Below are 27549 nucleotides of genomic sequence, written 5' to 3' on the forward strand. Positions count from 1 at the left end.
GTTGCATCTGCATGTTACATCACGTTATGTTGCATGTTTCGCCGCATGTTGTGCAGATGTTGCGCCACGTGTTGCGTCTGCATGTTACATCACGTTATGTTGCATGTTGCGCCACGTGTTGCGTCTGCATGTCACATCACGTTATGTTGCATGTTGTGCAGATGTTGCGCCACGTGTTGCATCTGCATGTTACATCACGTTATGTTGCATGTTTTGCCGTATGTTGCGCCACGTGTTGCATCTGCATGTTACATCAGGTTATGTTGCATGTTGGCCGCATGTTGTGCAAATGTTGCGCCACGTGTTGCATCTGCATGTTACATCATGTTATGTTGCATGTTGCGCCATATGTTGCATCTGCATGTTACATCACGTTATGTTGCATGTTGGCCGCATGTTGCGCCACGTGTTGCATCCTGCATGTTATATAATGTTATGTTGCATGTTTCGTCGCATGTTGCGCAAATGTTGCGCCACGTGTTGCATCTGCATGTTACATCAGGTTATGTTGCATGTTGGCCGCATGTTGCGCCACGTGTTGCATCTGCATTTTACAACACATTGTGTTGCATGTTGGCCGCATGTTGCGCAAATGTTGCGCCACGTGTTGCATCTGCATGTTACATCAGGTTATGTTGCATGTTGGCCGCATGTTGCGCCACGTGTTGCATCTGCATTTTACAACACATTGTGTTGCATGTTGGCCGCATGTTGCGCAAATGTTGCGCCACGTGTTGCATCTGCATGTTACATCATGTTATGTTGCATGTTGCGCCATATGTTGCATCTGCATGTTACATCACGTTATGTTGCATGTTGGCCGCATGTTGCGCCACGTGTTGCATCCTGCATGTTATATAATGTTATGTTGCATGTTTCGTCGCATGTTGCGCAAATGTTGCGCCACATGTTGCATCTGCATGTTATATCCCGTTATGTTGCATGTTTCGCCACGTGTTGCGTCTGCATGTTACATCAGGTTATGTTGCAAGTTGGCTGCATGTTGTGCAAATGTTGTGCCACGTGTTGTTTGTCACTTGTTGCGCCATGTGTTGCGTTTGCATGTTACATCACATGGTATGTTGCATGTTTCGCCGCATGTTGCGCAAATGTTGCGCCACGTGTTGCATCTGCATGTTACATCAGGTTATGTTGCATGTTGGCCGCATGTTGCGCCACGTGTTGCATCTGCATTTTACAACACATTGTGTTGCATGTTGGCCGCATGTTGCGCAAATGTTGCGCCACGTGTTGCATCTGCATGTTACATCAGGTTATGTTGCATGTTGGCCGCATGTTGCGCCACGTGTTGCATCTGCATTTTACAACACATTGTGTTGCATGTTGGCCGCATGTTGCGCAAATGTTGCGCCACGTGTTGCATCTGCATGTTACATCACGTTATGTTGCAGGTTGGCCGTAAGTTGTGCAAATGTTGCGCCACATGTTGCATCTGCATGTTACAACACGTTATGTTGCATGTTGGCCGCATGTTTCGCAAATGTTGCGCCACATGTTGCATCTGCATGTTTTATCCTGTTATGTTGGGTGTTTCGCCGCATGTTGCGCAAATGTTGCGCCACGTGTTACATCTGCATGTTACATCACGTTATGGTGCATGTTTCTCCGCATGTTGCGCAAATGTTGCGCCACGTGTTGCATCTGCATGTTACATCACATTATGTTGCATGTTGGCCGCATGTTTCGCAAATGTTGCGCCACGTGTTGCATCTGCATGTTATATCACGTTATGTTGCGTGTTTCGCCGCATGTTGCGCAAATGTTGCGATACGTGTTGCATCTGCATGTTACATCATGTTATGTTGCAGGTTGCGCCATGTGTTGCATCTGCATTTTACAACACGTTATGTTGCATGTTGGCCGCATGTTTCGCAAATGTTGCGCCACGTGTTGCATCTGCATGTTGCATCACGTTATGTTGCGTGTTTCGCCGCATGTTGGGCAAATGTTGCGCCACGTGTTACATCTGCATGTTACATCATGTTATGTTGCATGTTGGCCGCATGTTTCGCAAATGTTGCGCCACGTGTTGCATCTGCATGATATATCACGTTATGTTGCGTGTTTCGCCGCATGTTGCGCAAATGTTGCGCCACGTGTTACATCTGCATGTTACATTACGTTATGGTGCATGTTTCTCCGCATGTTGCGCAAATGTTGCGCCACGTGTTGCGTCTGCATGTTACATCAGGTCACATCATTAGCAACTTGTCTCAGGTGTGTGTACCTTGCAGGACGTTGTTCTGGCCAGGCGTGCACTGCTGCATGCTCCAAGCTCCCTGGCGGTAGGCGGGGGCTCTGGAGGGGATGAAGGCCGCCACCATGAAGCAGTAACTCTGTCCGGCATCTAACCCGGACACCTCGGCCCGGTTGGACTTGGATATGATGTCTCTCTGCGGGGACAAACTGGACAGGTCAGAAATGTTCTCAAGGTGTTGCACATGTTCAGGTTACACAGTGTTTTCTGTCACGCCCCCCTAGGGGACGGTATTATTTTCACGCCCCCCCTGAAGTTAATGTTTGTTTTTTTATCAGAATGTGTCAAATTAGTTCTTTATTAACACTAAAGCTACTGTTGTGCTGTTGCCTCTCACGCCCCCTTCATCGGTACGTGTCAATATATACGCTATTGCACTATAGCCTCTCACGCCCCCCCCCCCCAGAGTTAATTTTTTTATCTGTATGTTTCAAAATAGTGATAATACTGGTTAAATATTGAATCACGCCACGCCCCCTTCCTCTACACATTCATCTTTGCATGTCACGATACACGCTGTTACACTATTGCCTCTCACGCCCCCCCAAAGTTGTTTTTTTTATCTGCATGTTCCAAAATAGTTCTAACCCTGGTCAAAAATGGAATTACGCCACGCCCCCTTCCCTCGACACATTCACCTGTACGTGTCACGATATACTCTCTTACACTATTGCCTCTCACGCCCCCCCACACTAATACACTTAAACACTTAAAAATAGGTAAAAATTCATAAAATCCCAAGTTTATTCAATCTTATTGGGAAAAAAAACCGCAAATGAGCAACTTGTATGTGCGTGTAGTACTACTGCAAGTACCTTTCCAGTGTTCCCAGACTTGTAGTAGCTGATCTTGTACTGAAGGTCGTTCTTCAGCACGTCTTTCACGCTGAGTTGCTTCCCCTTTGGGTGGAAACTGGTGAGAGGATCTTTGATGACGACGCTCACTCGGCCTTCTTCCAACACCTCCACGTCGAACTCTGCCGCGCTGATCTCGCCTAGCAGGAAGGAACGCCAGCAAACTTTATATATGTAAATAAAACAGTTGGTACTAGACTTACAGTACTAACACTTTGTAGGGCTCAACAAAAGTATGGCTTATAATAAACTGTAGTATACTTTATATATGTAAATAAAACAGTTGGTACTAGACTTACAGTACTAACACTTTGTAGGGCTCAACAAAAGTATGTGATGGATGAGACACTGGCTTATAGTATACTGTAGTGTACTTTATATATGTAAATAAAACAGTTGGTACTAGACTTACAGTACTAACACTGTGTAGGGATCAACAAAAGAATGGCTTATAATATAATGTAGTGTACTTCATATATGTAAATAAAACAGTTGGTACTAGACTTACAGTACAAACGCTTTGTAGGACTCAATAAAAGTATGTCTTATAATATACTGTAGTGTACTTTATATATATGTAAATAAAACAGTTGGTACTAGACTTACAGTACTAACACTTTGTAGGGCTCAACAAAAGTATGGCTTATAATAAACTGTAGTATACTTTATATATGTAAATAAAACAGTTGGTACTAGACTTACAGTACTAACACTTTGTAGGGCTCAACAAAAGTATGTCTTATAATAAACTGTAGTGTACTTTATATATGTAAATAAAACAGTTAGTACTAGACTTACAGTACTAACACTTTGTAGGGCTCAACAAAAGTATGGCTTATAATAAACTGTAGTATACTTTATATATGTAAATAAAACAGTTGGTACTAGACTTGCAGTACTAACACTTTGTAGGGCTCAACAAAAGTATATCTTATAATATACTGTAGTATACTTTATATATGTAAATAAAACAGTTGGTACTAGACTTACAGTACTAACACTTTGTAGGGCTCAACAAAAGTATAAAGTATACTGTAGTGTACTTGAGAGCTAGGTATTATTGTCAGGTGTGTAGAAGTACAAAGTATACTATAGTTTAGTGTACTTGAGAGCTAGGTATTATTGTCAGGTGTGTAGAAGTACAAAGTATACTATAGTTTAGTGTACTTGAGAGCTAGGTATTATTGTCAGGTGTGTAGAAGTACAAAGTATACTATAGTTTAGTGTACTTGAGAGCTCGGTATTATTGTCAGGTGTGTAGAAGTATAAAGTATACTATAGTTTAGTGTACTTGAGAGCTAGGTATTATTGTCAGGTGTGTAGAAGTACAAAGTATACTATAGTTTAGTGTACTTGAGAGCTAGGTATTATTGTCAGGTGTGTAGAAGTACAAAGTATACTATAGTTTAGTGTACTTGAGAGCTCGGTATTATTGTCAGGTGTGTAGAAGTACAAAGTATACTATAGTTTAGTGTACTTGAGAGCTCGGTATTATTGTCAGGTGTGTAGAAGTATAAAGTATACTATAGTTTAGTGTACTTGAGAGCTAGGTATTATTGTCAGGTGTGTAGAAGTACAAAGTATACTATAGTTTAGTGTACTTGAGAGCTAGGTATTATTGTCAGGTGTGTGGAAGTACAAAGTATACTATAGTTTAGTGTACTTGAGAGCTCGGTATTATTGTCAGGTGTGTAGAAGTACAAAGTATACTATAGTTTAGTGTACTTGAGAGCTCGGTATTATTGTCAGGTGTGTAGAAGTACAAAGTATACTGTAGTATAGTGTACTTGAGAGCTCGGTATTATTGTCAGGTGTGTAGAAGTACAAAGTATACTATAGTATAGTGTACTTGAGAGCTCGGTATTATTGTCAGGTGTGTAGAAGTACAAAGTATACTATAGTTTAGTGTACTTGTATTATTGTCAGGTGTGTAGAAGTACAAAGTATACTATAGTTTAGTGTACTTGAGAGCTATTATTGTCAGGTGTGTAGAAGTACAAAGTATACTATAGTTTAGTGTACTTGAGAGCTAGGTCAGGTGTGTAGAAGTACAAAGTATACTATAGTTTAGTGTACTTGAGAGCTAGGTCAGGTGTGTAGAAGTACAAAGTATACTATAGTTTAGTGTACTTGAGAGCTAGGTCAGGTGTGTAGAAGTACAAAGTATACTATAGTTTAGTGTACTTGAGAGTGTGTGAGACCTACTCTGTGTGTAGGGGTTGAATGGAGGTGAGTAGGTGTGAGGTAAGTCCTCCGGCAGGTGCTCATCACTCTCAGGTTCAGTCAGCACGTCAGCAGTGAAGGTCCTGTCAAGGTCACGTCACAGCGTGTCAAGGTCAGAGGATGTTTGCTCACCAACACGCGCCATTTTCTAAACGTCCCGCTCGGTCTTCTGACCTCCAGTTGGGTCCCCAGAGAGGACTACGTAGGCGAGCTGCGCTTCTGTTTCTGTTGATGTCATTACCACACGCTTTTCTATTTTACTGTCACACTATTGTTTTTGTATGTTATTAACCTTTTATGTTTTTATGTTATTAACCTTTTATGTTATTAATATGTTATTAACCTTTTATATTTGTATGTTATTAACCTTTTATGTTATTAATATGTTATTAACCTTTTATATTTGTATGTTATTAACCTTTTATGTTATTAATATGTTATTAACCTTTTATATTTGCATGTTATTAACCATTAATGTTATTAATATGTTATTAACGTTTTATATTTGTATGTTATTAACATTTTATGTTATTAATATGTTATTAACCTTTTATATTTGTATGTTATTAACCTTTTATGTTATTAGTATGTTATTAACGTTTTATATTTGTGTTATTAACCTTTTATGTGAACGCTTTGTTTTTATGTTATTAATGTTTTGTATTTTTATGTTATTAACGTTTTATGTTATTAACCTTTAATAGTTGTACGTTAACATTTTATGTTGTTTATGTTAACGTTTTATATTTTTTGTTATTAACGTTTTATGTTATTAACGTTTAATAGTTGTACGTTAACATTTTATGTTGTTTATGTTAACGTTTTATATTTTTACGTTATTCAATGTTGATTTTATGAGTTGCGATGTCAGAGTAAACTAAGTCACAAAAAGTGATACAAAAATATGGTAATTGATATTCATAAATATATATGTTAATGCAAGTCAGTGTTCATAAAGCAAGTTGTTAATATTTTTAATATTATTACCATTATTATCATTATTAATACTATTATTATTATGATCATTATTATTATTACTATTATTATCATTTTTATTATTATTACTACTATTACTATTAATATTATTATTATCATTATTATTATTATTATTATATTATTACTATGACTATTAGTATTATTATGATTGTTATGATTATTATTATGATTATTATAATTATTACTATTTGTTATTATTATTATTATTATTATTATCATTATTATCTATTATGATTGTTATTATTATTTTTATTATTATGATTATTATTATCATTAGTATTAGTATTCCTATTATTATTATGACTATTATATTATTATTATGATTATTATAAGTATTGATGATGATTATGATGATTAGAATTATGATTATGATGATTATGATATGGTTAATAATTAATTTTATTATTATTATTATTATTATTATTATCATTATTACTATTATTATTGTTATTTTTACTATCATGATTATTATGATTATTACTATTATTATGATTACTATTACTAGTATGATGACGATGATGATTATAATTATTATTATGATTATGATGATTATGATATTTTTAATGATTATTATGATTATTATTATCATTATTATTGTTATTGTTATTATCATTATGATTATTATTATTACTATCACGATTATGATTATTACTATTGCTATTAATATTATTATGATGATGATGATAATTATTATTATTATTACTATTATGATGATGATGATGATGATGATTATGATTACTATGATGATGAAGAAGAGTTCCATACCTATCAATTGGTTCCAGATCCAAAGACAGATCACATTCTCTCTCTGATATAGCGATGCAGTTTGGACTCTCCATCCAGTCTCCTTCATCCCTGTTATTCATATTAATAATCATTAATATCATCCCTGTTATTCATATTAATAATCATTAATATCATCCCTGTTATTCATATTAATAATCATTAATATCATCCCTGTTATTCATATTTATAATCATTAATATCATCCCTGTTATTCATATTTATAATCATTAATATCATCCCTGTTATTCATATTAATAATCATTAATATCATCCCTGTTATTCATATTAATAATCATTAATATCATCCCTGTTATTCATATTAATAATCATTAATATCATCCCTGTTATTCATATTAATAATCATTAATATCATCCCTGTTATTCATATTAATAATCATTAATATCATCCCTGTTATTCATATTTATAATCATTAATATCATCCCTGTTATTCATATTAATAATCATTAATATCATCCCTGTTATTCATATTAATAATCATTAATATCATCCCTGTTATTCATATTAATAATCATTAATATCATCCCTGTTATTCACATTAATAATCATTAATATCATCCCTGTTATTCATATTAATAATCATTAAAATCATCCCTGTTATTCACATTAATAATCATTAATATCATCCCTGTTATTCATATTTATCATCATTAATATCATCCCTGTTATTCATATTAATAATCATTAATAGCATCCCTGTTATTCACATTTATAATCATTAATATCATCCCTGTTATTCATATTAATAATCATTAATATCATCCCTGTTATTCATATTAATAATCATTAATATCATCCCTGTTATTCATATTAATAATCATTAATATCATCCCTGTTATTCATATTAATAATCATTAATATCATCCTTGTTATTCATATTAATAATCATTAATATCATCCCTGTTATTCATATTAATAATCATTAATATCATCCCTGTTATTCATATTAATAATCATTAATATCATCCCTGTTATTCATATTAATAATCATTAATATCATCCCTGTTATTCACATTAATAATCATTAATATCATCCCTGTTATTCATATTAATAATCATTAATATCATCCCTGTTATTCATATTAATAATCATTAATATCATCCCTGTTATTCATATTAATAATCATTAATATCATCCCTGTTATTCATATTAATAATCATTAATATCATCCCTGTTATTCACATTTATAATCATTAATATCATCCCTGTTGTTCATATTAATAATCATTAATATCATCCCTGTTATTCATATTTATAATCATTAATATCATCCCTGTTATTCACATTTATAATCATTAATATCATCCCTGTTATTCACATTTATAATCATTAATATCATCCCTGTTATTCATATTAATAATCATTAATATCATCCCTGTTATTCACATTAATAATCATTAATATCATCCCTGTTATTCACATTTATAATCATTAATATCATCCCTGTTGTTCATATTAATAATCATTAATATCATCCCTGTTATTCATATTTATAATCATTAATATCATCCCTGTTATTCACATTTATAATCATTAATATCATCCCTGTTGTTCATATTAATAATCATTAATATCATCCCTGTTATTCATATTAATAATCATTAATATCATCCCTGTTATTCATATTAATAATCATTAATATCATCCCTGTTATTCATATTAATAATCATTAATATCATCCCTGTTATTCATATTAATAATCATTAATATCATCCCTGTTATTCATATTAATAATCATTAATATCATCCCTGTTATTCATATTAATAATCAATAATATCATCCCTGTTATTCATATTAATAATCATTAATATCATCCCTGTTATTCATATTAATAATCATTAATATCATCCCTGTTATTCATATTAATAATCATTAATATCATCCCTGTTATTCATATTTATAATCATTAATATCATCCCTGTTATTCATATTAATAATCATTAATATCATCCCTGTTATTCATATTAATAATCATTAATATCATCCCTGTTATTCATATTAATAATCATTAATATCATCCCTGTTATTCATATTAATAATCATTAATATCATCCCTGTTATTCACATTAATAATCATTAATATCATCCCTGTTATTCATATTAATAATCATTAATATCATCCCTGTTATTCATATTAATAATCATTAATATCATCCCTGTTATTCATATTAATAATCATTAATATCATCCCTGTTATTCATATTAATAATCATTAATATCATCCCTGTTATTCATATTAATAATCATTTATATCATCCCTGTTATTCATATTTATAATCATTAATATCATCCCTGTTATTCACATTTATAATCATTAATATCATCCCTGTTATTCATATTAATAATCATTAATATCATCCCTGTTATTCATATTAATAATCATTAATATCATCCCTGTTATTCACATTAATAATCATTAATATCATCCCTGTTATTCATATTAATAATCATTAATATCATCCCTGTTATTCACATTAATAATCATTAATATCATCCCTGTTATTCATATTAATAATCATTAATATCATCCCTGTTATTCATATTAATAATCATTAATATCATCCCTGTTATTCATATTAATAATCATTAATATCATCCCTGTTATTCATATTAATAATCATTAATATCATCCCTGTTATTCATATTAATAATCAATAATATCATCCCTGTTATTCATATTAATAATCATTAATATCATCCCTGTTATTCATATTAATAATCATTAATATCATCCCTGTTATTCATATTAATAATCATTAATATCATCCCTGTTATTCATATTAATAATCATTAATATCATCCCTGTTATTCATATTTATAATCATTAATATCATCCCTGTTATTCATATTAATAATCATTAATATCATCCCTGTTATTCATATTAATAATCATTAATATCATCCCTGTTATTCATATTAATAATCATTAATATCATCCCTGTTATTCATATTAATAATCATTAATATCATCCCTGTTATTCATATTAATAATCATTAATATCATCCCTGTTATTCATATTAATAATCATTAATATCATCCCTGTTATTCATATTAATAATCATTAATATCATCCCTGTTATTCATATTAATAATCATTAATATCATCCCTGTTATTCATATTAATAATCAATAATATCATCCCTGTTATTCATATTAATAATCATTAATATCATCCCTGTTATTCATATTAATAATCATTAATATCATCCCTGTTATTCATATTAATAATCATTAATATCATCCCTGTTATTCATATTAATAATCATTAATATCATCCCTGTTATTCATATTTATAATCATTAATATCATCCCTGTTATTCATATTAATAATCATTAATATCATCCCTGTTATTCATATTAATAATCATTAATATCATCCCTGTTATTCATATTAATAATCATTAATATCATCCCTGTTGTTCATATTAATAATCATTAATATCATCCCTGTTATTCATATTAATAATCATTAATATCATCCCTGTTATTCATATTAATAATCATTAATATCATCCCTGTTATTCATATTAATAATCATTAATATCATCCCTGTTATTCATATTTATCATTAATGACTTGTTATTACAATCATACTTCATCATTCAACCAAGTACTATAATGTGTGTGTGTGTGTGTGTGTGTGTGTGTGTGTGTGTGTGTGTGTGTGTGTGTGTGTGTGTGTGTGTGTGTGTGTGTGTGTGTGTGCTCACCACGAGTACTTGACAGTGAAGGTGTAGTGTGAAGGTGTTGAAGTCCACATGAGGATAGTTTTAAAGTCCAAAGACATCCAGCGAACATTCTCGGCTTTTGGTGCAGAATCATCTGAAATATTATTACACAATGTCTTATTTTATTACACATCATCTTATTTTATTACACAATATCTTCTTTTATTACACATCATCTTCTTTTATTACACATCATCTTATTTTATTACACATCATCTTCTTTTATTACACATTATCTTATTTTATTACACAATATCTTATTTTTTTACACATCATCTTATTTTATTACACATTATCTTATTTTATTACACATTATCTTCTTTTATTACACAATGTCTTATTTTATTACACATCATCTTCTTTTATTACACATCATCTTCTTTTATTACACATTATCTTATTTTATTACACAATATCTTATTTTTTTACACATCATCTTATTTTATTACACATCATCTTCTTTTATTACACATCATCTTATTTTATTACACATCATCTTCTTTTATTACACATTATCTTATTTTATTACACAATATCTTATTTTTTTACACATCATCTTATTTTATTACACATTATCTTATTTTATTACACATTATCTTCTTTTATTACACAATGTCTTATTTTATTACACATCATCTTCTTTTATTACACATCATCTTCTTTTATTACACATTATCTTATTTTATTACACAATATCTTATTTTTTTACACATCATCTTATTTTATTACACATTATCTTCTTTTATTACACATCACCTTATTTTATTACACATTATCTTCTTTTATTACACAATATCTTATTTTATTACACTATCTTATTTTATTACACATTATCTTCTTTTATTACACAATGTCTTATTTTATTACACATCATCTTCTTTTATTACACATCATCTTCTTTTATTACACATTATCTTATTTTATTACACAATATCTTATTTTTTTTACACATCATCTTATTTTATTACACATCATCTTCTTTTATTACACATCATCTTATTTTATTACACATCATCTTCTTTTATTACACATTATCTTATTTTATTACACAATATCTTATTTTTTTACACATCATCTTATTTTATTACACATTATCTTATTTTATTACACATTATCTTCTTTTATTACACAATGTCTTATTTTATTACACATCATCTTCTTTTATTACACATCATCTTCTTTTATTACACATTATCTTCTTTTATTACACAATGTCTTATTTTATTACACATCATCTTCTTTTATTACACATCATCTTATTTTATTACACATCATCTTATTTTATTACACATTATCTTATTTTATTACACAATATCTTATTTTATTACACATCATCTTATTTTATTACACATCATCTTATTTTATTACACATCATCTTCTTTTATTACACATTATCTTATTTTATTACACAATATCTTGTTTTTTTACACATCATCTTATTTTATTACACATTATCTTATTTTATTACACATTATCTTCTTTTATTACACAATGTCTTATTTTATTACACATCATCTTCTTTTATTACACATCATCTTCTTTTATTACACATTATCTTATTTTATTACACAATATCTTATTTTTTTACACATCATCTTATTTTATTACACATTATCTTATTTTATTACACATCACCTTATTTTATTACACATTATCTTCTTTTATTACACAATATCTTCTTTTATTATACTATCTTATTTTATTACACATCATCTTATTTTATTACACATTATCTTCTTTTATTACACATCATCTTATTTTATTACACAATATCTTCTTTTATTACACATCATCTTATTTTATTACACATTATCTTCTTTTATTACACATCATCTTATTTTATTACACAATATCTTCTTTTATTACACATTATCTTCTTTTATTACACATTATCTTATTTTATTACACATTATCTTCTTTTATTACACATCACCTTATTTTATTACACATTATCTTCTTTTAGTACAAATAATCTTATTTTATTACACATCATCTTATTTTATTACACAATATCTTATTTTATTAGACAATATCTTCTTTTATCACACATCATCTTATTTTATTACACAATATCTTCTTTTATTACACATTATCTTCTTTTATTACACATCATCTTATTTTATTACACAATATCTTCTTTTATTACACATTATCTTCTTTTATTACACATCATCTTATTTTATTACACATTATCTTCTTTTATTACACAATACCTTATTTTACTACACAATATCTTCTTTTATTACACATTATCTTATTTTATTACACATCATCTTATTTTATTACACATTATCTTCTTTTATTACACATCATCTTATTTTATTACACATTATCTTATTTTATTACACAATATCTTATTTTATTAGACAATATCTTCTTTTATCACACATCATCTTATTTTATTACACAATATCTTCTTTTATTACACATCATCTTATTTTATTACACATTATCTTCTTTTATTACACAATACCTTATTTTACTACACAATATCTTCTTTTATTACACATTATCTTATTTTATTACACATCATCTTATTTTATTACACATTATCTTCTTTTATTACACATCATCTTATTTTATTACACATTATCTTATTTTATTACACAATATCTTCTTTTATTACACATCATCTTATTTTATTACACATTATCTTTTTTTATTACATAATATCTTCTTTTATTACACATCATCTTCTTTTATTACACATTATATTATTTTATTACACAATATCTTATTTTATTACACATCATCTTATTTTATTACACATTATCTTCTTTTATTACACATCATCTTATTTTATTACAAATTATCTTCTTTTATTACACAATATCTTATTTTATTACACATTATCTTATTTTATTACACAATATCTTCTTTTATTACACATCATCTTATTTTATTACACATTATCTTATTTTATTACACAATATCTTCTTTTATTACACATCATCTTATTTTATTACACATTATCTTTTTTATTACATAATATCTTCTTTTATTACACATCATCTTATTTTATTACACATTATCTTCTTTTATTACACAATATCTTCTTTTATTACACATCATCTTATTTTATTACACATTATCTTCTTTTATTACACATCATCTTATTTTATTACACATTATCTTCTTTTATTACACAATATCTTCTTTTATTACACATCATCTTATTTTATTACACATTATCTTCTTTCATTACACATCATCTTATTTTATTACACATTATCTTATTTTACTACACATATTGTCTTTTATTACACTAAACAACAGTCTTTACTTGTTTACGTCTTTACTTGTTTAAGTCTTTACTTGTTTATGTCTCTACTTGTTTATGTCTTTACTTGATTATTTTTTTTACTTGTTTATGTCTTTACTTGTTTATGTTTCTACTTGTTTATGTCTCTACTTGTTAATGACTTTACTTGTTTATGTCTCTAATTGTTTATGTCGTTACTTGTTTATGTCTTTACTTGTTTACGTCTTTACTTGTCTATCTCTTTACTTGTTTATGTCTCTACTTGTTTATGTCTTTACTAGCTCCTTTCTTTACTTTACTCCAACAAAAATGCAAACACATGAGGTTTTTATTGCCCTTGTTGGATGTTCTTTGATGTCCTCCTCAGAGGACGTCTGCTGGGAAATGTCAGCAGTTCAAAGTTCAACACTTTTGCCTTCCAACTGGAGGAGAAACTTTCTCAACTCTATCTTACACAAACAACTACACTCACATTTATATATATACACACACATATATATATATATATGTGTGTGTGTGTATATATATATATATATATATATACACACACATATATATATATATATATATATATATATATATATATATATATATATATGTGTGTGTGTGTGTATATATATATATAGTCACATTTGTAGGATGTGACTTTTAACAGTATGAACACAAAAACCACAACTTCCTACTTTTTGTCCGACACAGAAGTCAAAGTTGGAGAAATATTTGAGTGAGTAAAAATGTCACGTCAGCGTGTTTGAGTGACACATGAAGTGACACACTTCACTTTAGTTATCACCTTCTGGGAACAAAACACTGGGAGACAAAACCTGCCCTGAAGTTCTGGTCTTCACACGCCGTCAGCACGAATACTAAGTAGCAGGACCGAGGTCACCACGTGTGGAACTCATTTGGTCAAAAGTACTTTCAGGTAACAAAAAAGGTAAAAGAAGTTTAAAAAAATAATAAATAGATAAGGTAAGAGAAGGTCAAAAGAAGGTCAAAAAAGTAAAAAGAAGGTAAAAAGAAGTAATACATTAATTAAAAATAAGGTAAAATAAAATAAAAGAAAGTTTATTAAAACATGACTTACTTACATGAAAGTAAAAGGAGGTAAAATAAGGCAAATAAAAAGTAAAAAAGAGGGTAAAAAGTAGGTAGGAACCCAGTTCACTCACTTTTTTGCCATCGTTTTACCTACTTTTTACCTGAGGGTAAGAAGAAGGTAAGGGAGGCAAAAAGAAGGTAATAAGTAGGTTAAAAAAAAAAAAAAGTCAAAACAAAAAGTTGGTATAAGATGATCCAAAAGTGTAAAAATAAAATAAAATGAAGAAAAAAGACGGTAAAATAAGATAAAAGAAGGTAAAAAAAAAAAAAAAAAAAAAAAATAAGTAAAAAGAAGGTTAACAAATGTCAAATAGGGTTTAAAGTAGGTAGGAGAGAGAAAAAAACCCACAAAGATAAAGATTAAAAGTAACTAAAAAAGGAAATGAGATAAAATAGGTTAAGTTAAAAGGAGGTAAATAAAGGTTAAAGAAGGTAAAAAGTGTTTAAAAAGATGTAAACTAGTGAGTTAGTAAAATAAAGGTAAGAATAAAGTGAAAAGTTGGTAAAGAAGGCAGTAAGAAGGTAAAACATAGATAAGGTAAAAAGTAGACAAAGGAAAACATTTGAAAAAAAGAGTAGAAGGAAAGTAAAATAAGAAGTAGTTTAAATAAGAATAAAAAATATTTAAAAAAAAGAAAATATGCTAAGAAGGTCAAATTAGCTAAAAAAAAAAAGTAAAACAAAGGTAAAAAGTAGGTAAAAGGTTAAAAAAGGAGATTAAAAAAGGCAATAAGAAGACAAAATGGAAGTAAAAGAAGGTCAAAGAAAAAAGGTAAAAAAGGTTTTTAAAAAATTAAGTTAAAGAAGGTAAGAAGAAGGTGCAATGTAAGTCAAAGAAGGTGAAAAGATTAAAAAGGGTATAAGAAAAAGGTAAGATGTAAGTACAATTAGGTGAAAATATTTAAAAGGTTAGTAAATAAAAGAAGGTCAAAGAAAAAAGAAGGTAAATAAAGGTTAAAAAAAAAAGTCGGTCAAAGAAGATCAAAAAGAAGGTAAGATGTAAGTAAAAGAAGGTGAAAAGAATAAAAAGGATTAAAAAAAGGTAAGATGTAAGTAAAATTAGGTGAAAAGATTAAAAAGGTAAGATGTAAATAAAAGAAGGTCAAAGAAAAAAGAAAGTAAATAAAAGTAAAAATGTAAGTCAGAGAAGGTAAAACAGAAGGTCAAATGTAAGTAAAATTAGGTGAAAAGATTAAAAAAGGTTTAAAAAGTAAGACATAAATAAAAGAAAGTCAAAGAAAAAAGAAGGTAAATAAAGTTTGTTTTAAAAAGTTAGTCAAAGAAGATAAGAAGAAGGTAAAAAAAAGAAGGTAAGATGTAAGTAAAAGAAGGTAAAAAAAGAAGAAGTTAAGATAAAAGAAGGTAAAAAAAAAAGAAGGTAAGATGTAAGTAAAAGAAGGTAAAAAATAAGGGAAGATGTACGTAAAAGAAGGTAAGATGTAAGTAAAAGAAGGCAAAAAAGAAGGACAGATGTAAGTAAAAGAAGGTAAAAAAAAGGTAAGATGTAAGTAAAAGAAGGTAAAATAGAAGGAAAGATGTAAGTAAAAGAAGGTGAAAAAGAAGGTAAGATGTAAGTAAAAGAAGGTGAAAAAGAAGGTAAGATGTAAGTAAAAGAAGGTAAAAAAAGAAGGTCAGATGTAAGTAAAAGAAGGTAAGATGTAAGGAAAAGAAGGTAAAAAAAGAAGGTAAGATGTAAGTAAAAGAAGGTAAAAAAAAGAAGGTAAGATGCAAGTAAAATAAGGTAAGATGTAAGTAAAAGAAGGTAAAATGTAAGTAAAAGAAGGTAAAAAAGAAGGAAAGATGTAAGTAAAAGAAGGTGAAAAAGAAGGTAAGATGTAAGTAAAAGAAGGTGAAAAAGAAGGTAAGATGTAATTAAAAGAAGGTAAAAAAAGAAGGTAAGATGTAAGTAAAAGAAGGTAAAAAAAAAGAAGGTAAGATGTAAGTAAAAGAAGGTAAAAAAAGAGGGTAAGATGTAAGTAAAAGAAGGTAAGATGTAAGTAAAAGAAGGTAAGATGTAAATAAAAGATCAACAAACAAACACTAACACTTCCTGTAAACAAACACTAACACTTCCTGTAAACAAACACTAACACTTCCTGTAAACAAACACTAACACTTCCTGTAAACAAACACTAACACTTCCTGTAAACAAACACTAACACTTCCTGTAAACAAACACTAACACTTCCTGTAAACAAACACTAACACTTCTTGTAAACAAACACTAACACTTCCTTCCCAGATAAAGTAAGATTGGAGTATTGTGTAAAAGTACCTGCCCGAGTAAGGATCCAGACTCCCAGATAAAGTAAGATTGAAGTATTGTGTAAAAGTACCTGCCCGAGTAAGGATCCAGGCCGACATGCAGACTCCCAGATAAAGTAGGATTGAAGTATTGTGTAAAAGTACCTGCCCGAGTAAGGATCCAGACTGACATGCAGACTCCCAGATAAAGTGAGATTGAAGTATTGTGTAAAAGTACCTGCCCGAGTAAGGATCCAGACTCCCAGATAAAGTAAGATTGAAGTATTGTGTAAAAGTACCTGCCCGAGTAAGGATCCAGACTCCCAGATAAAGTAAGATTGAAGTCTTGTGTAAAAGTACCTGACCGAGTAAGGATCCAGGCCGACATGCAGACTCCCAGATAAAGTACGATTGGAGTATTGTGTAAAAGTACCTGACCGAGTAAGGATCCAGGCCGACATGCAGACTCCCAGGTAAAGTGCTCTCTTCCAGCAGTCCATGTTCAAAAGCTTCCACTCGTGTTCCAGCTCCCCTTGTCTCAAAGTGAGGGTTCTGTCTCGGGATGGACCGAGGTCCTGCCAAGGGGTTCCTCCCCTTCTGGTGCACATCTGACCCCTCCCACATAACTCCCGTGAGCCCGATGAAGAAGAGAAGCCCACAGACTCTGAATCACGGCTTATCCAACATCTCAAGAATCTGCTTGTGAAATCCAGCGAGCAGCAGGCCGAGTGTTTGCTCGTCGAAGAGCAAAAAATGCATTAATTCCACGTCACCGTGGCAACGTCTGGGCGCGCTTCCAAGTGGACCGCTTCACATTGTGTGGAGGGAACCGGCGGAGGCTCACCAGTCAGCCCTAACTGGGAACACATGTCATCCTTGGTCATGACCACACCGCTAGTGAATCACATGTTCATGTGCGGGCTTTCAGAAAAAGTCAACATTTGTGACCCTAACCCGCTGGATAAAAGTCAATAAGTAAGTCAGACCACATAGAAACCGTTCTCCGTAACAAACTCCAGCAAGTCTGTCAGCCATGAGAAACAACTTTGGGTAAGAAATCCAAACAAACAACAGATTTTTTTCCAGCGTCTTGAAGTATTTACTCTGCACTCTTGGAGGTAATGAGATTTATTTGTGCAAACATCTGTGACCTTTTAGGGGTGTGGGAACAACACAAACTCATGTTTCCGTGCTAGACTAGCATCATAATCAGTATCCATCCATCCATCCAGCCTAAGCAGAGAAGCCCAGACTTCCCTCTCCCCAGCCACTTCGTCCAGCTCCTCCCGGGGGATCCCGAGGCCTTTCCAGGCCAGCCGGGAGACATAGTCTTCCCAACGTGTCCTGGGTCTTCCCCGTGGCCTCCTACCGGTCGGATGTGCCCGAAACACCTTCCTAGGGAGGCGTTCGGGTGGCATCCTGACCAGATGCCCGAACCACCTCATCTGGCTCCTCTCCATGTGGAGGAGCAGCGGTTTTACTTTGAGCTCCCCCCGGATGGCAGATCTTCTCACCCTATCTCTAAGGGAGAGACCCATCACCCGGCGGAGGAAACTCATTTCGGCCGCTTGTACCCGTGATCTTGTCCTTTCGGTCATAACCCAAAGACCATGACCATAGGTGAGGATGGGAACGTAGATCTTGTACCCGTGATCTTGTCCTTTCGGTCATAACCCAAAGACCATGACCATAGGTGAGGATGGGAACGTAGATCTTGTACCCGTGATCTTGTCCTTTCAGTCATAACCCAAAGACCATGACCATAGGTGAGGATGGGAACGTAGATCTTGTACCCGTGATCTTGTCCTTTCGGTCATAACCCAAAGACCATGACCATAGGTGAGGATGGGAACGTAGATCTTGTACCCGTGATCTTGTCCTTTCGGTCATAACCCAAAGACCATGACCATAGGTGAGGATGGGAATTAGATTTATTTGTGCAAACATCTGTGACCTTTTAGGAGTGTGGGAACAACACAAACTCATGTTTCCGTGCTAGACTAGCATCATAATCAGTATCCATCCATCTCCCTAGGGAGGCGTTCGGGTGGCATCCTGACCAGATGCCCGAACCACCTCATCTGGCTCCTCTCGATGTGGAGGAGCAGCGGTTTTACTTTGAGTTCCCCCCGGATGACAGAGCTTCTCACCCTATCTCTAAGGGAGAGACCCATCACCCGGCGGAGGAAACTCATTTTGGCCGCTTGTACCCATGATCTTGTCCTTTCGGTCATAACCCAAAGACCATGACCATAGGTGAGGATGGGAACGTAGATCTTGTACCCGTGATCTTGTCCTTTCGGTCATAACCCAAAGACCATGACCATAGGTGAGGATGGGAACGTAGATCTTGTACCCGTGATCTTGTCCTTTCAGTAATAACCCAAAGACCATGACCATAGGTGAGGATGGGAACGTAGATCTTGTACCCGTGATCTTGTCCTTTCGGTCATAACCCAAAGACCATGACCATAGGTGAGGATGGGAACGTAGATCTTGTACCCGTGATCTTGTCCTTTCGGTCATAACCCAAAGACCATGACCATAGGTGAGGATGGGAACGTAGATCTTGTACCCGTGATCTTGTCCTTTCAGTCATAACCCAAAGACCATGACCATAGGTGAGGATGGGAACGTAGATCTTGTACCCGTGATCTTGTCCTTTCGGTCATAACCCAAAGACCATGACTATAGGTGAGGATGGGAACGTAAATCTTGTACCCGTAATCTTGTCCTTTCAGTCATAACCCAAAGACCATGACCATAGGTGAGGATGGGAACGTAGATCTTGTACCCGTGATCTTGTCCTTTCAGTCATAACCCAAAGACCATGACCATAGGTGAGGATGGGAACGTAGATCTTGTACCCGTGATCTTGTCCTTTCGGTCATAACCCAAAGACCATGACCATAGGTGAGGATGGGAACGTAGATCTTGTACCCGTGATCTTGTCCTTTCGGTCATAACCCAAAGACCATGACCATAGGTGAGGATGGGAACGTAGATCTTGTACCCGTGATCTTGTCCTTTCGGTCATAACCCAAAGACCATGACCATAGGTGAGGATGGGAACGTAGATCGTGTACCCGTGATCTTGTCCTTTCGGTCATAACCCAAAGACCATGACCATAGGTGAGGATGGGAACGTAGATCTTGTACCCGTGATCTTGTCCTTTCAGTCATAACCCAAAGACCATGACCATAGGTGAGGATGGGAACGTAGATCTTGTACCCGTGATCTTGTCCTTTCGGTCATAACCCAAAGACCATGACCATAGGTGAGGATGGGAACGTAGATCTTGTACCCGTGATCTTGTCCTTTCAGTCATAACCCATAGATCATGAACATAGGTGAGGATGGGAACGTAGATCTTGTACCCGTGATCTTGTCCTTTCAGTCATAACCCAAAGACCATGACCATAGGTGAGGATGGGAACGTAGATCTTGTACCCGTGATCTTGTCCTTTCAGTCATAACCCAAAGACCATGACCATAGGTGAGGATGGGAACGTAGATCTTGTACCCGTGATCTTGTCCTTTCAGTCATAACCCAAAGACCATGACCATAGGTGAGGATGGGAACGTAGATCTTGTACCCGTGATCTTGTCCTTTCGGTCATAACGCAAAGACCATGACCATAGGTGAGGATGGGAACGTAGATCTTGTACCCGTGATCTTGTCCTTTTGGTCATAACCCAAAGACCATGACCATAGGTAAGGATGGGAACGTAGATCTTGTACCCGTGATCTTGTCCTTTCAGTCATAACCCAAAGACCATGACCATAGGTGAGGATGGGAACGTAGATCTTGTACCCGTGATCTTGTCCTTTCGGTCATAACCCAAAGACCATGACCATAGGTGAGGATGGGAACGTAGAACTTGTACCCGTGATCTTGTCCTTTCGGTCATAACCCAAAGACCATGACCATAGGTGAGGATGGGAACGTAGATCTTGTACCCGTGATCTTGTCCTTTCAGTCATAACCCAAAGACCATGACCATAGGTGAGGATGGGAACGTAGATCTTGTACCCGTGATCTTGTCCTTTCGGTCATAACCCAAAGACCATGACCATAGGTGAGGATGGGAACGTAGATCTTGTACCCGTGATCTTGTCCTTTCAGTCATAACCCATAGATCATGAACATAGGTGAGGATGGGAACGTAGATCTTGTACCCGTGATCTTGTCCTTTCAGTCATAACCCAAAGACCATGACCATAGGTGAGGATGGGAACGTAGATCTTGTACCCGTGATCTTGTCCTTTCAGTCATAACCCAAAGACCATGACCATAGGTGAGGATGGGAACGTAGATCTTGTACCCGTGATCTTGTCCTTTCAGTCATAACCCAAAGACCATGACCATAGGTGAGGATGGGAACGTAGATCTTGTACCCGTGATCTTGTCCTTTCGGTCATAACGCAAAGACCATGACCATAGGTGAGGATGGGAACGTAGATCTTGTACCCGTGATCTTGTCCTTTTGGTCATAACCCAAAGACCATGACCATAGGTAAGGATGGGAACGTAGATCTTGTACCCGTGATCTTGTCCTTTCAGTCATAACCCAAAGACCATGACCATAGGTGAGGATGGGAACGTAGATCTTGTACCCGTGATCTTGTCCTTTCGGTCATAACCCAAAGACCATGACCATAGGTGAGGATGGGAACGTAGAACTTGTACCCGTGATCTTGTCCTTTCGGTCATAACCCAAAGACCATGACCATAGGTGAGGATGGGAACGTAGATCTTGTACCCGTGATCTTGTCCTTTCAGTCATAACCCAAAGACCATGACCATAGGTGAGGATGGGAACGTAGATCTTGTACCCGTGATCTTGTCCTTTCGGTCATAACCCAAAGACCATGACCATAGGTGAGGATGGGAACGTAGATCTTGTACCCGTGATCTTGTCCTTTCGGTCATAACCCAAAGACCATGACCATAGGTGAGGATGGGAACGTAGATCTTGTACCCGTGATCTTGTCCTTTCAGTCATAACCCAAAGACCATGACCATAGGTGAGGATGGGAACGTAGATCTTGTACCCGTGATCTTGTCCTTTCAGTCATAACCCAAAGACCATGACCATAGGTGAGGATGGGAACGTAGATCTTGTACCCGTGATCTTGTCCTTTCAGTCATAACCCAAAGACCATGACCATAGGTGAGGATGGGAACGTAGATCTTGTACCCGTGATCTTGTCCTTTCAGTCATAACCCAAAGACCATGACCATAGGTGAGGATGGGAACGTAGATCTTGTACCCGTGATCTTGTCCTTTCGGTCATAACCCAAAGACCATGACCATAGGTGAGGATGGGAACGTAGATCTTGTACCCGTGATCTTGTCCTTTCGGTCATAACCCAAAGACCATGACCATAGGTGAGGATGGGAACGTAGATCTTGTACCCGTGATCTTGTCCTTTCGGTCATAACCCAAAGACCATGACCATAGGTGAGGATGGGAACGTAGATCGTGTACCCGTGATCTTGTCCTTTCGGTCATAACCCAAAGACCATGACCATAGGTGAGGATGGGAACGTAGATCTTGTACCCGTGATCTTGTCCTTTCAGTCATAACCCAAAGACCATGACCATAGGTGAGGATGGGAACGTAGATCTTGTACCCGTGATCTTGTCCTTTCGGTCATAACCCAAAGACCATGACCATAGGTGAGGATGGGAACGTAGATCTTGTACCCGTGATCTTGTCCTTTCAGTCATAACCCATAGATCATGAACATAGGTGAGGATGGGAACGTAGATCTTGTACCCGTGATCTTGTCCTTTCAGTCATAACCCAAAGACCATGACCATAGGTGAGGATGGGAACGTAGATCTTGTACCCGTGATCTTGTCCTTTCAGTCATAACCCAAAGACCATGACCATAGGTGAGGATGGGAACGTAGATCTTGTACCCGTGATCTTGTCCTTTCAGTCATAACCCAAAGACCATGACCATAGGTGAGGATGGGAACGTAGATCTTGTACCCGTGATCTTGTCCTTTCAGTCATAACCCAAAGACCATGACCATAGGTGAGGATGGGAACGTAGATCTTGTACCCGTGATCTTGTCCTTTCGGTCATAACCCAAAGACCATGACCATAGGTGAGGATGGGAACGTAGATCTTGTACCCGTGATCTTGTCCTTTCAGTCATAACCCAAAGACCATGACCATAGGTGAGGATGGGAACGTAGATCTTGTACCCGTGATCTTGTCCTTTCAGTCATAACCCAAAGACCATGACCATAGGTGAGGATGGGAACGTAGATCTTGTACCCGTGATCTTGTCCTTTCAGTCATAACCCAAAGACCATGACCATAGGTGAGGATGGGAACGTAGATCTTGTACCCGTGATCTTGTCCTTTCAGTCATAACCCAAAGACCATGACCATAGGTGAGGATGGGAACGTAGATCTTGTACCCGTGATCTTGTCCTTTCGGTCATAACCCAAAGACCATGACCATAGGTGAGGATGGGAACGTAGATCTTGTACCCGTGATCTTGTCCTTTCGGTCATAACCCAAAGACCATGACCATAGGTGAGGATGGGAACGTAGATCTTGTACCCGTGATCTTGTCCTTTCGGTCATAACCCAAAGACCATGACCATAGGTGAGGATGGGAACGTAGATCGTGTACCCGTGATCTTGTCCTTTCGGTCATAACCCAAAGACCATGACCATAGGTGAGGATGGGAACGTAGATCTTGTACCCGTGATCTTGTCCTTTCAGTCATAACCCAAAGACCATGACCATAGGTGAGGATGGGAACGTAGATCTTGTACCCGTGATCTTGTCCTTTCGGTCATAACCCAAAGACCATGACCATAGGTGAGGATGGGAACGTAGATCTTGTACCCGTGATCTTGTCCTTTCAGTCATAACCCATAGATCATGAACATAGGTGAGGATGGGAACGTAGATCTTGTACCCGTGATCTTGTCCTTTCAGTCATAACCCAAAGACCATGACCATAGGTGAGGATGGGAACGTAGATCTTGTACCCGTGATCTTGTCCTTTCAGTCATAACCCAAAGACCATGACCATAGGTGAGGATGGGAACGTAGATCTTGTACCCGTGATCTTGTCCTTTCAGTCATAACCCAAAGACCATGACCATAGGTGAGGATGGGAACGTAGATCTTGTACCCGTGATCTTGTCCTTTCGGTCATAACGCAAAGACCATGACCATAGGTGAGGATGGGAACGTAGATCTTGTACCCGTGATCTTGTCCTTTTGGTCATAACCCAAAGACCATGACCATAGGTAAGGATGGGAACGTAGATCTTGTACCCGTGATCTTGTCCTTTCAGTCATAACCCAAAGACCATGACCATAGGTGAGGATGGGAACGTAGATCTTGTACCCGTGATCTTGTCCTTTCGGTCATAACCCAAAGACCATGACCATAGGTGAGGATGGGAACGTAGAACTTGTACCCGTGATCTTGTCCTTTCGGTCATAACCCAAAGACCATGACCATAGGTGAGGATGGGAACGTAGATCTTGTACCCGTGATCTTGTCCTTTCAGTCATAACCCAAAGACCATGACCATAGGTGAGGATGGGAACGTAGATCTTGTACCCGTGATCTTGTCCTTTCGGTCATAACCCAAAGACCATGACCATAGGTGAGGATGGGAACGTAGATCTTGTACCCGTGATCTTGTCCTTTCAGTCATAACCCATAGATCATGAACATAGGTGAGGATGGGAACGTAGATCTTGTACCCGTGATCTTGTCCTTTCAGTCATAACCCAAAGACCATGACCATAGGTGAGGATGGGAACGTAGATCTTGTACCCGTGATCTTGTCCTTTCAGTCATAACCCAAAGACCATGACCATAGGTGAGGATGGGAACGTAGATCTTGTACCCGTGATCTTGTCCTTTCAGTCATAACCCAAAGACCATGACCATAGGTGAGGATGGGAACGTAGATCTTGTACCCGTGATCTTGTCCTTTCGGTCATAACGCAAAGACCATGACCATAGGTGAGGATGGGAACGTAGATCTTGTACCCGTGATCTTGTCCTTTTGGTCATAACCCAAAGACCATGACCATAGGTAAGGATGGGAACGTAGATCTTGTACCCGTGATCTTGTCCTTTCAGTCATAACCCAAAGACCATGACCATAGGTGAGGATGGGAACGTAGATCTTGTACCCGTGATCTTGTCCTTTCGGTCATAACCCAAAGACCATGACCATAGGTGAGGATGGGAACGTAGAACTTGTACCCGTGATCTTGTCCTTTCGGTCATAACCCAAAGACCATGACCATAGGTGAGGATGGGAACGTAGATCTTGTACCCGTGATCTTGTCCTTTCAGTCATAACCCAAAGACCATGACCATAGGTGAGGATGGGAACGTAGATCTTGTACCCGTGATCTTGTCCTTTCGGTCATAACCCAAAGACCATGACCATAGGTGAGGATGGGAACGTAGATCTTGTACCCGTGATCTTGTCCTTTCGGTCATAACCCAAAGACCATGACCATAGGTGAGGATGGGAACGTAGATCTTGTACCCGTGATCTTGTCCTTTCAGTCATAACCCAAAGACCATGACCATAGGTGAGGATGGGAACGTAGATCTTGTACCCGTGATCTTGTCCTTTCAGTCATAACCCAAAGACCATGACCATAGGTGAGGATGGGAACGTAGATCTTGTACCCGTGATCTTGTCCTTTCAGTCATAACCCAAAGACCATGACCATAGGTGAGGATGGGAATTAGATTTATTTGTGCAAACATCTGTGACCTTTTAGGGGTGTGGGAACAACACAAACTCATGTTTCCGTGCTAGACTAGCATCATAATCAGTATCCATCCATCTCCCTAGGGAGGCGTTCGGGTGGCATCCTGACCAGATGCCCGAACCACCTCATCTGGCTCCTCTCCATGTGGAGGAGCAGCGGTTTTACTTTGAGCTCCCCCCGGATGGCAGAGCTTCTCACCCTATCTCTTTTTTTTTTTTTTTTCTTTTTTTTTTTCTTTTTTTTTTTTTTGTGTCCTGTCCAGCTTCTCAGGCAAATCATATAGTTATTTTTTTTTTTTTTTTTTTTTTTTTTGTTTTTTTTTGTTACACTTCTACTTACGAGTTACACTTACTTCTATTTACTAGTTGCGGTATTATTTACTAGTTATATTTACAAATCTAGTGACTCTTTACACTACCTTGAAATTTTTTTTGTACCTTGAAAATAATTTTTTACCTTGAAAATCATTTTTTACCTTGAAAAAAAAATTTTACCTTGGAAAAAAAATTTTACCTTGAAAATTTTTTTGTACCTTGAAAATCATTTTTTACCTTGAAAAAAAAAATTTACCTTGAAAAAAAAAATTTACCTTGAAAAAAAAAATTTTACCTTGAAAATTTTTTTGTACCTTGAAAATCATTTTTAACCTTGAAAAAAAAATTTACCTTGAAAAAAAAATTTTACCTTGAAAATTGTTTTGTACCTTGAAAATCATTTTTTACCTTGAAAAAAAAATGTTACCTTGAAAAAAAAATGTTACCTTGAAAAAAATTTTGTACCTTGAAAATCATTTTTTACCTTGAAAATCATTTTTTACCTTGAAAAAAAATGTTTACCTTGAAAAAAAAAATTTTCCTTGAAAATTTTTTTGTACCTTGAAAATCATTTTTTACCTTGAAAAAAAAATTTACCTTGAAAAAAACAATTTTACCTTGAAAATTTTTTTGTACCTTGAAAATCATTTTTTACCTTGAAAAAAAAAATTTACCTTGAAAAAAACAATTTTACCTTGAAAATTTTTTTTGTACCTTGAAAATCATTTTTAACCTTGAAAAAAAAATTTTACCTTGAAATTTTTTTTTTTTTTTTTTTTTTTTTTTTTTTTAAATTAAATTAATTATAAATCATATAGTTGATGTAGATGCCCATGTCGGCTGTTCAGATTTACTTTACAAAAGAGAAGTGTAGGATACTTCTCTTGTTGCCTTATTTGTATTTGACTTTATTAAATGTATTTATATTATCATTTAGTGCAGCCGGGC

General features: G+C 34.8%; 1 protein-coding gene across 2 annotated transcripts in view; it reads right to left on the reverse strand.

Moving 5' to 3' along the window:
- The window catches only part of LOC133575872 (tissue factor-like), a 20004-nt gene extending 1828 nt beyond the window's left edge, over nucleotides 1-18176 (reverse strand). The window contains exons 1-6 of one of the 2 annotated variants that reach the window (XM_061928757.1): nucleotides 17928-18176; nucleotides 10870-10981; nucleotides 7117-7206; nucleotides 5338-5438; nucleotides 3094-3272; nucleotides 2249-2414 (exon numbers count right to left, since the gene is read on the reverse strand). In XM_061928757.1, coding sequence (XP_061784741.1) covers nucleotides 2249-2414; nucleotides 3094-3272; nucleotides 5338-5438; nucleotides 7117-7206; nucleotides 10870-10981; nucleotides 17928-18102 — 823 coding nt within the window. In that variant the 5' untranslated portion in view covers nucleotides 18103-18176. Of the gene's footprint in view, nucleotides 1-2248; nucleotides 2415-3093; nucleotides 3273-5337; nucleotides 5439-7116; nucleotides 7207-10869; nucleotides 10982-17586; nucleotides 17628-17927 lie in introns of those variants that run through there. The other variant, XM_072912117.1, reaches the window with a different exon arrangement.
- Between the last annotated feature and the right edge of the window lie 9373 nt (nucleotides 18177-27549).

This window comes from Nerophis lumbriciformis, linkage group LG33 (assembly GCF_033978685.3).
Source record: "Nerophis lumbriciformis linkage group LG33, RoL_Nlum_v2.1, whole genome shotgun sequence".
In the NCBI taxonomy this organism is placed as follows: Eukaryota; Metazoa; Chordata; class Actinopteri; order Syngnathiformes; family Syngnathidae; genus Nerophis; species Nerophis lumbriciformis.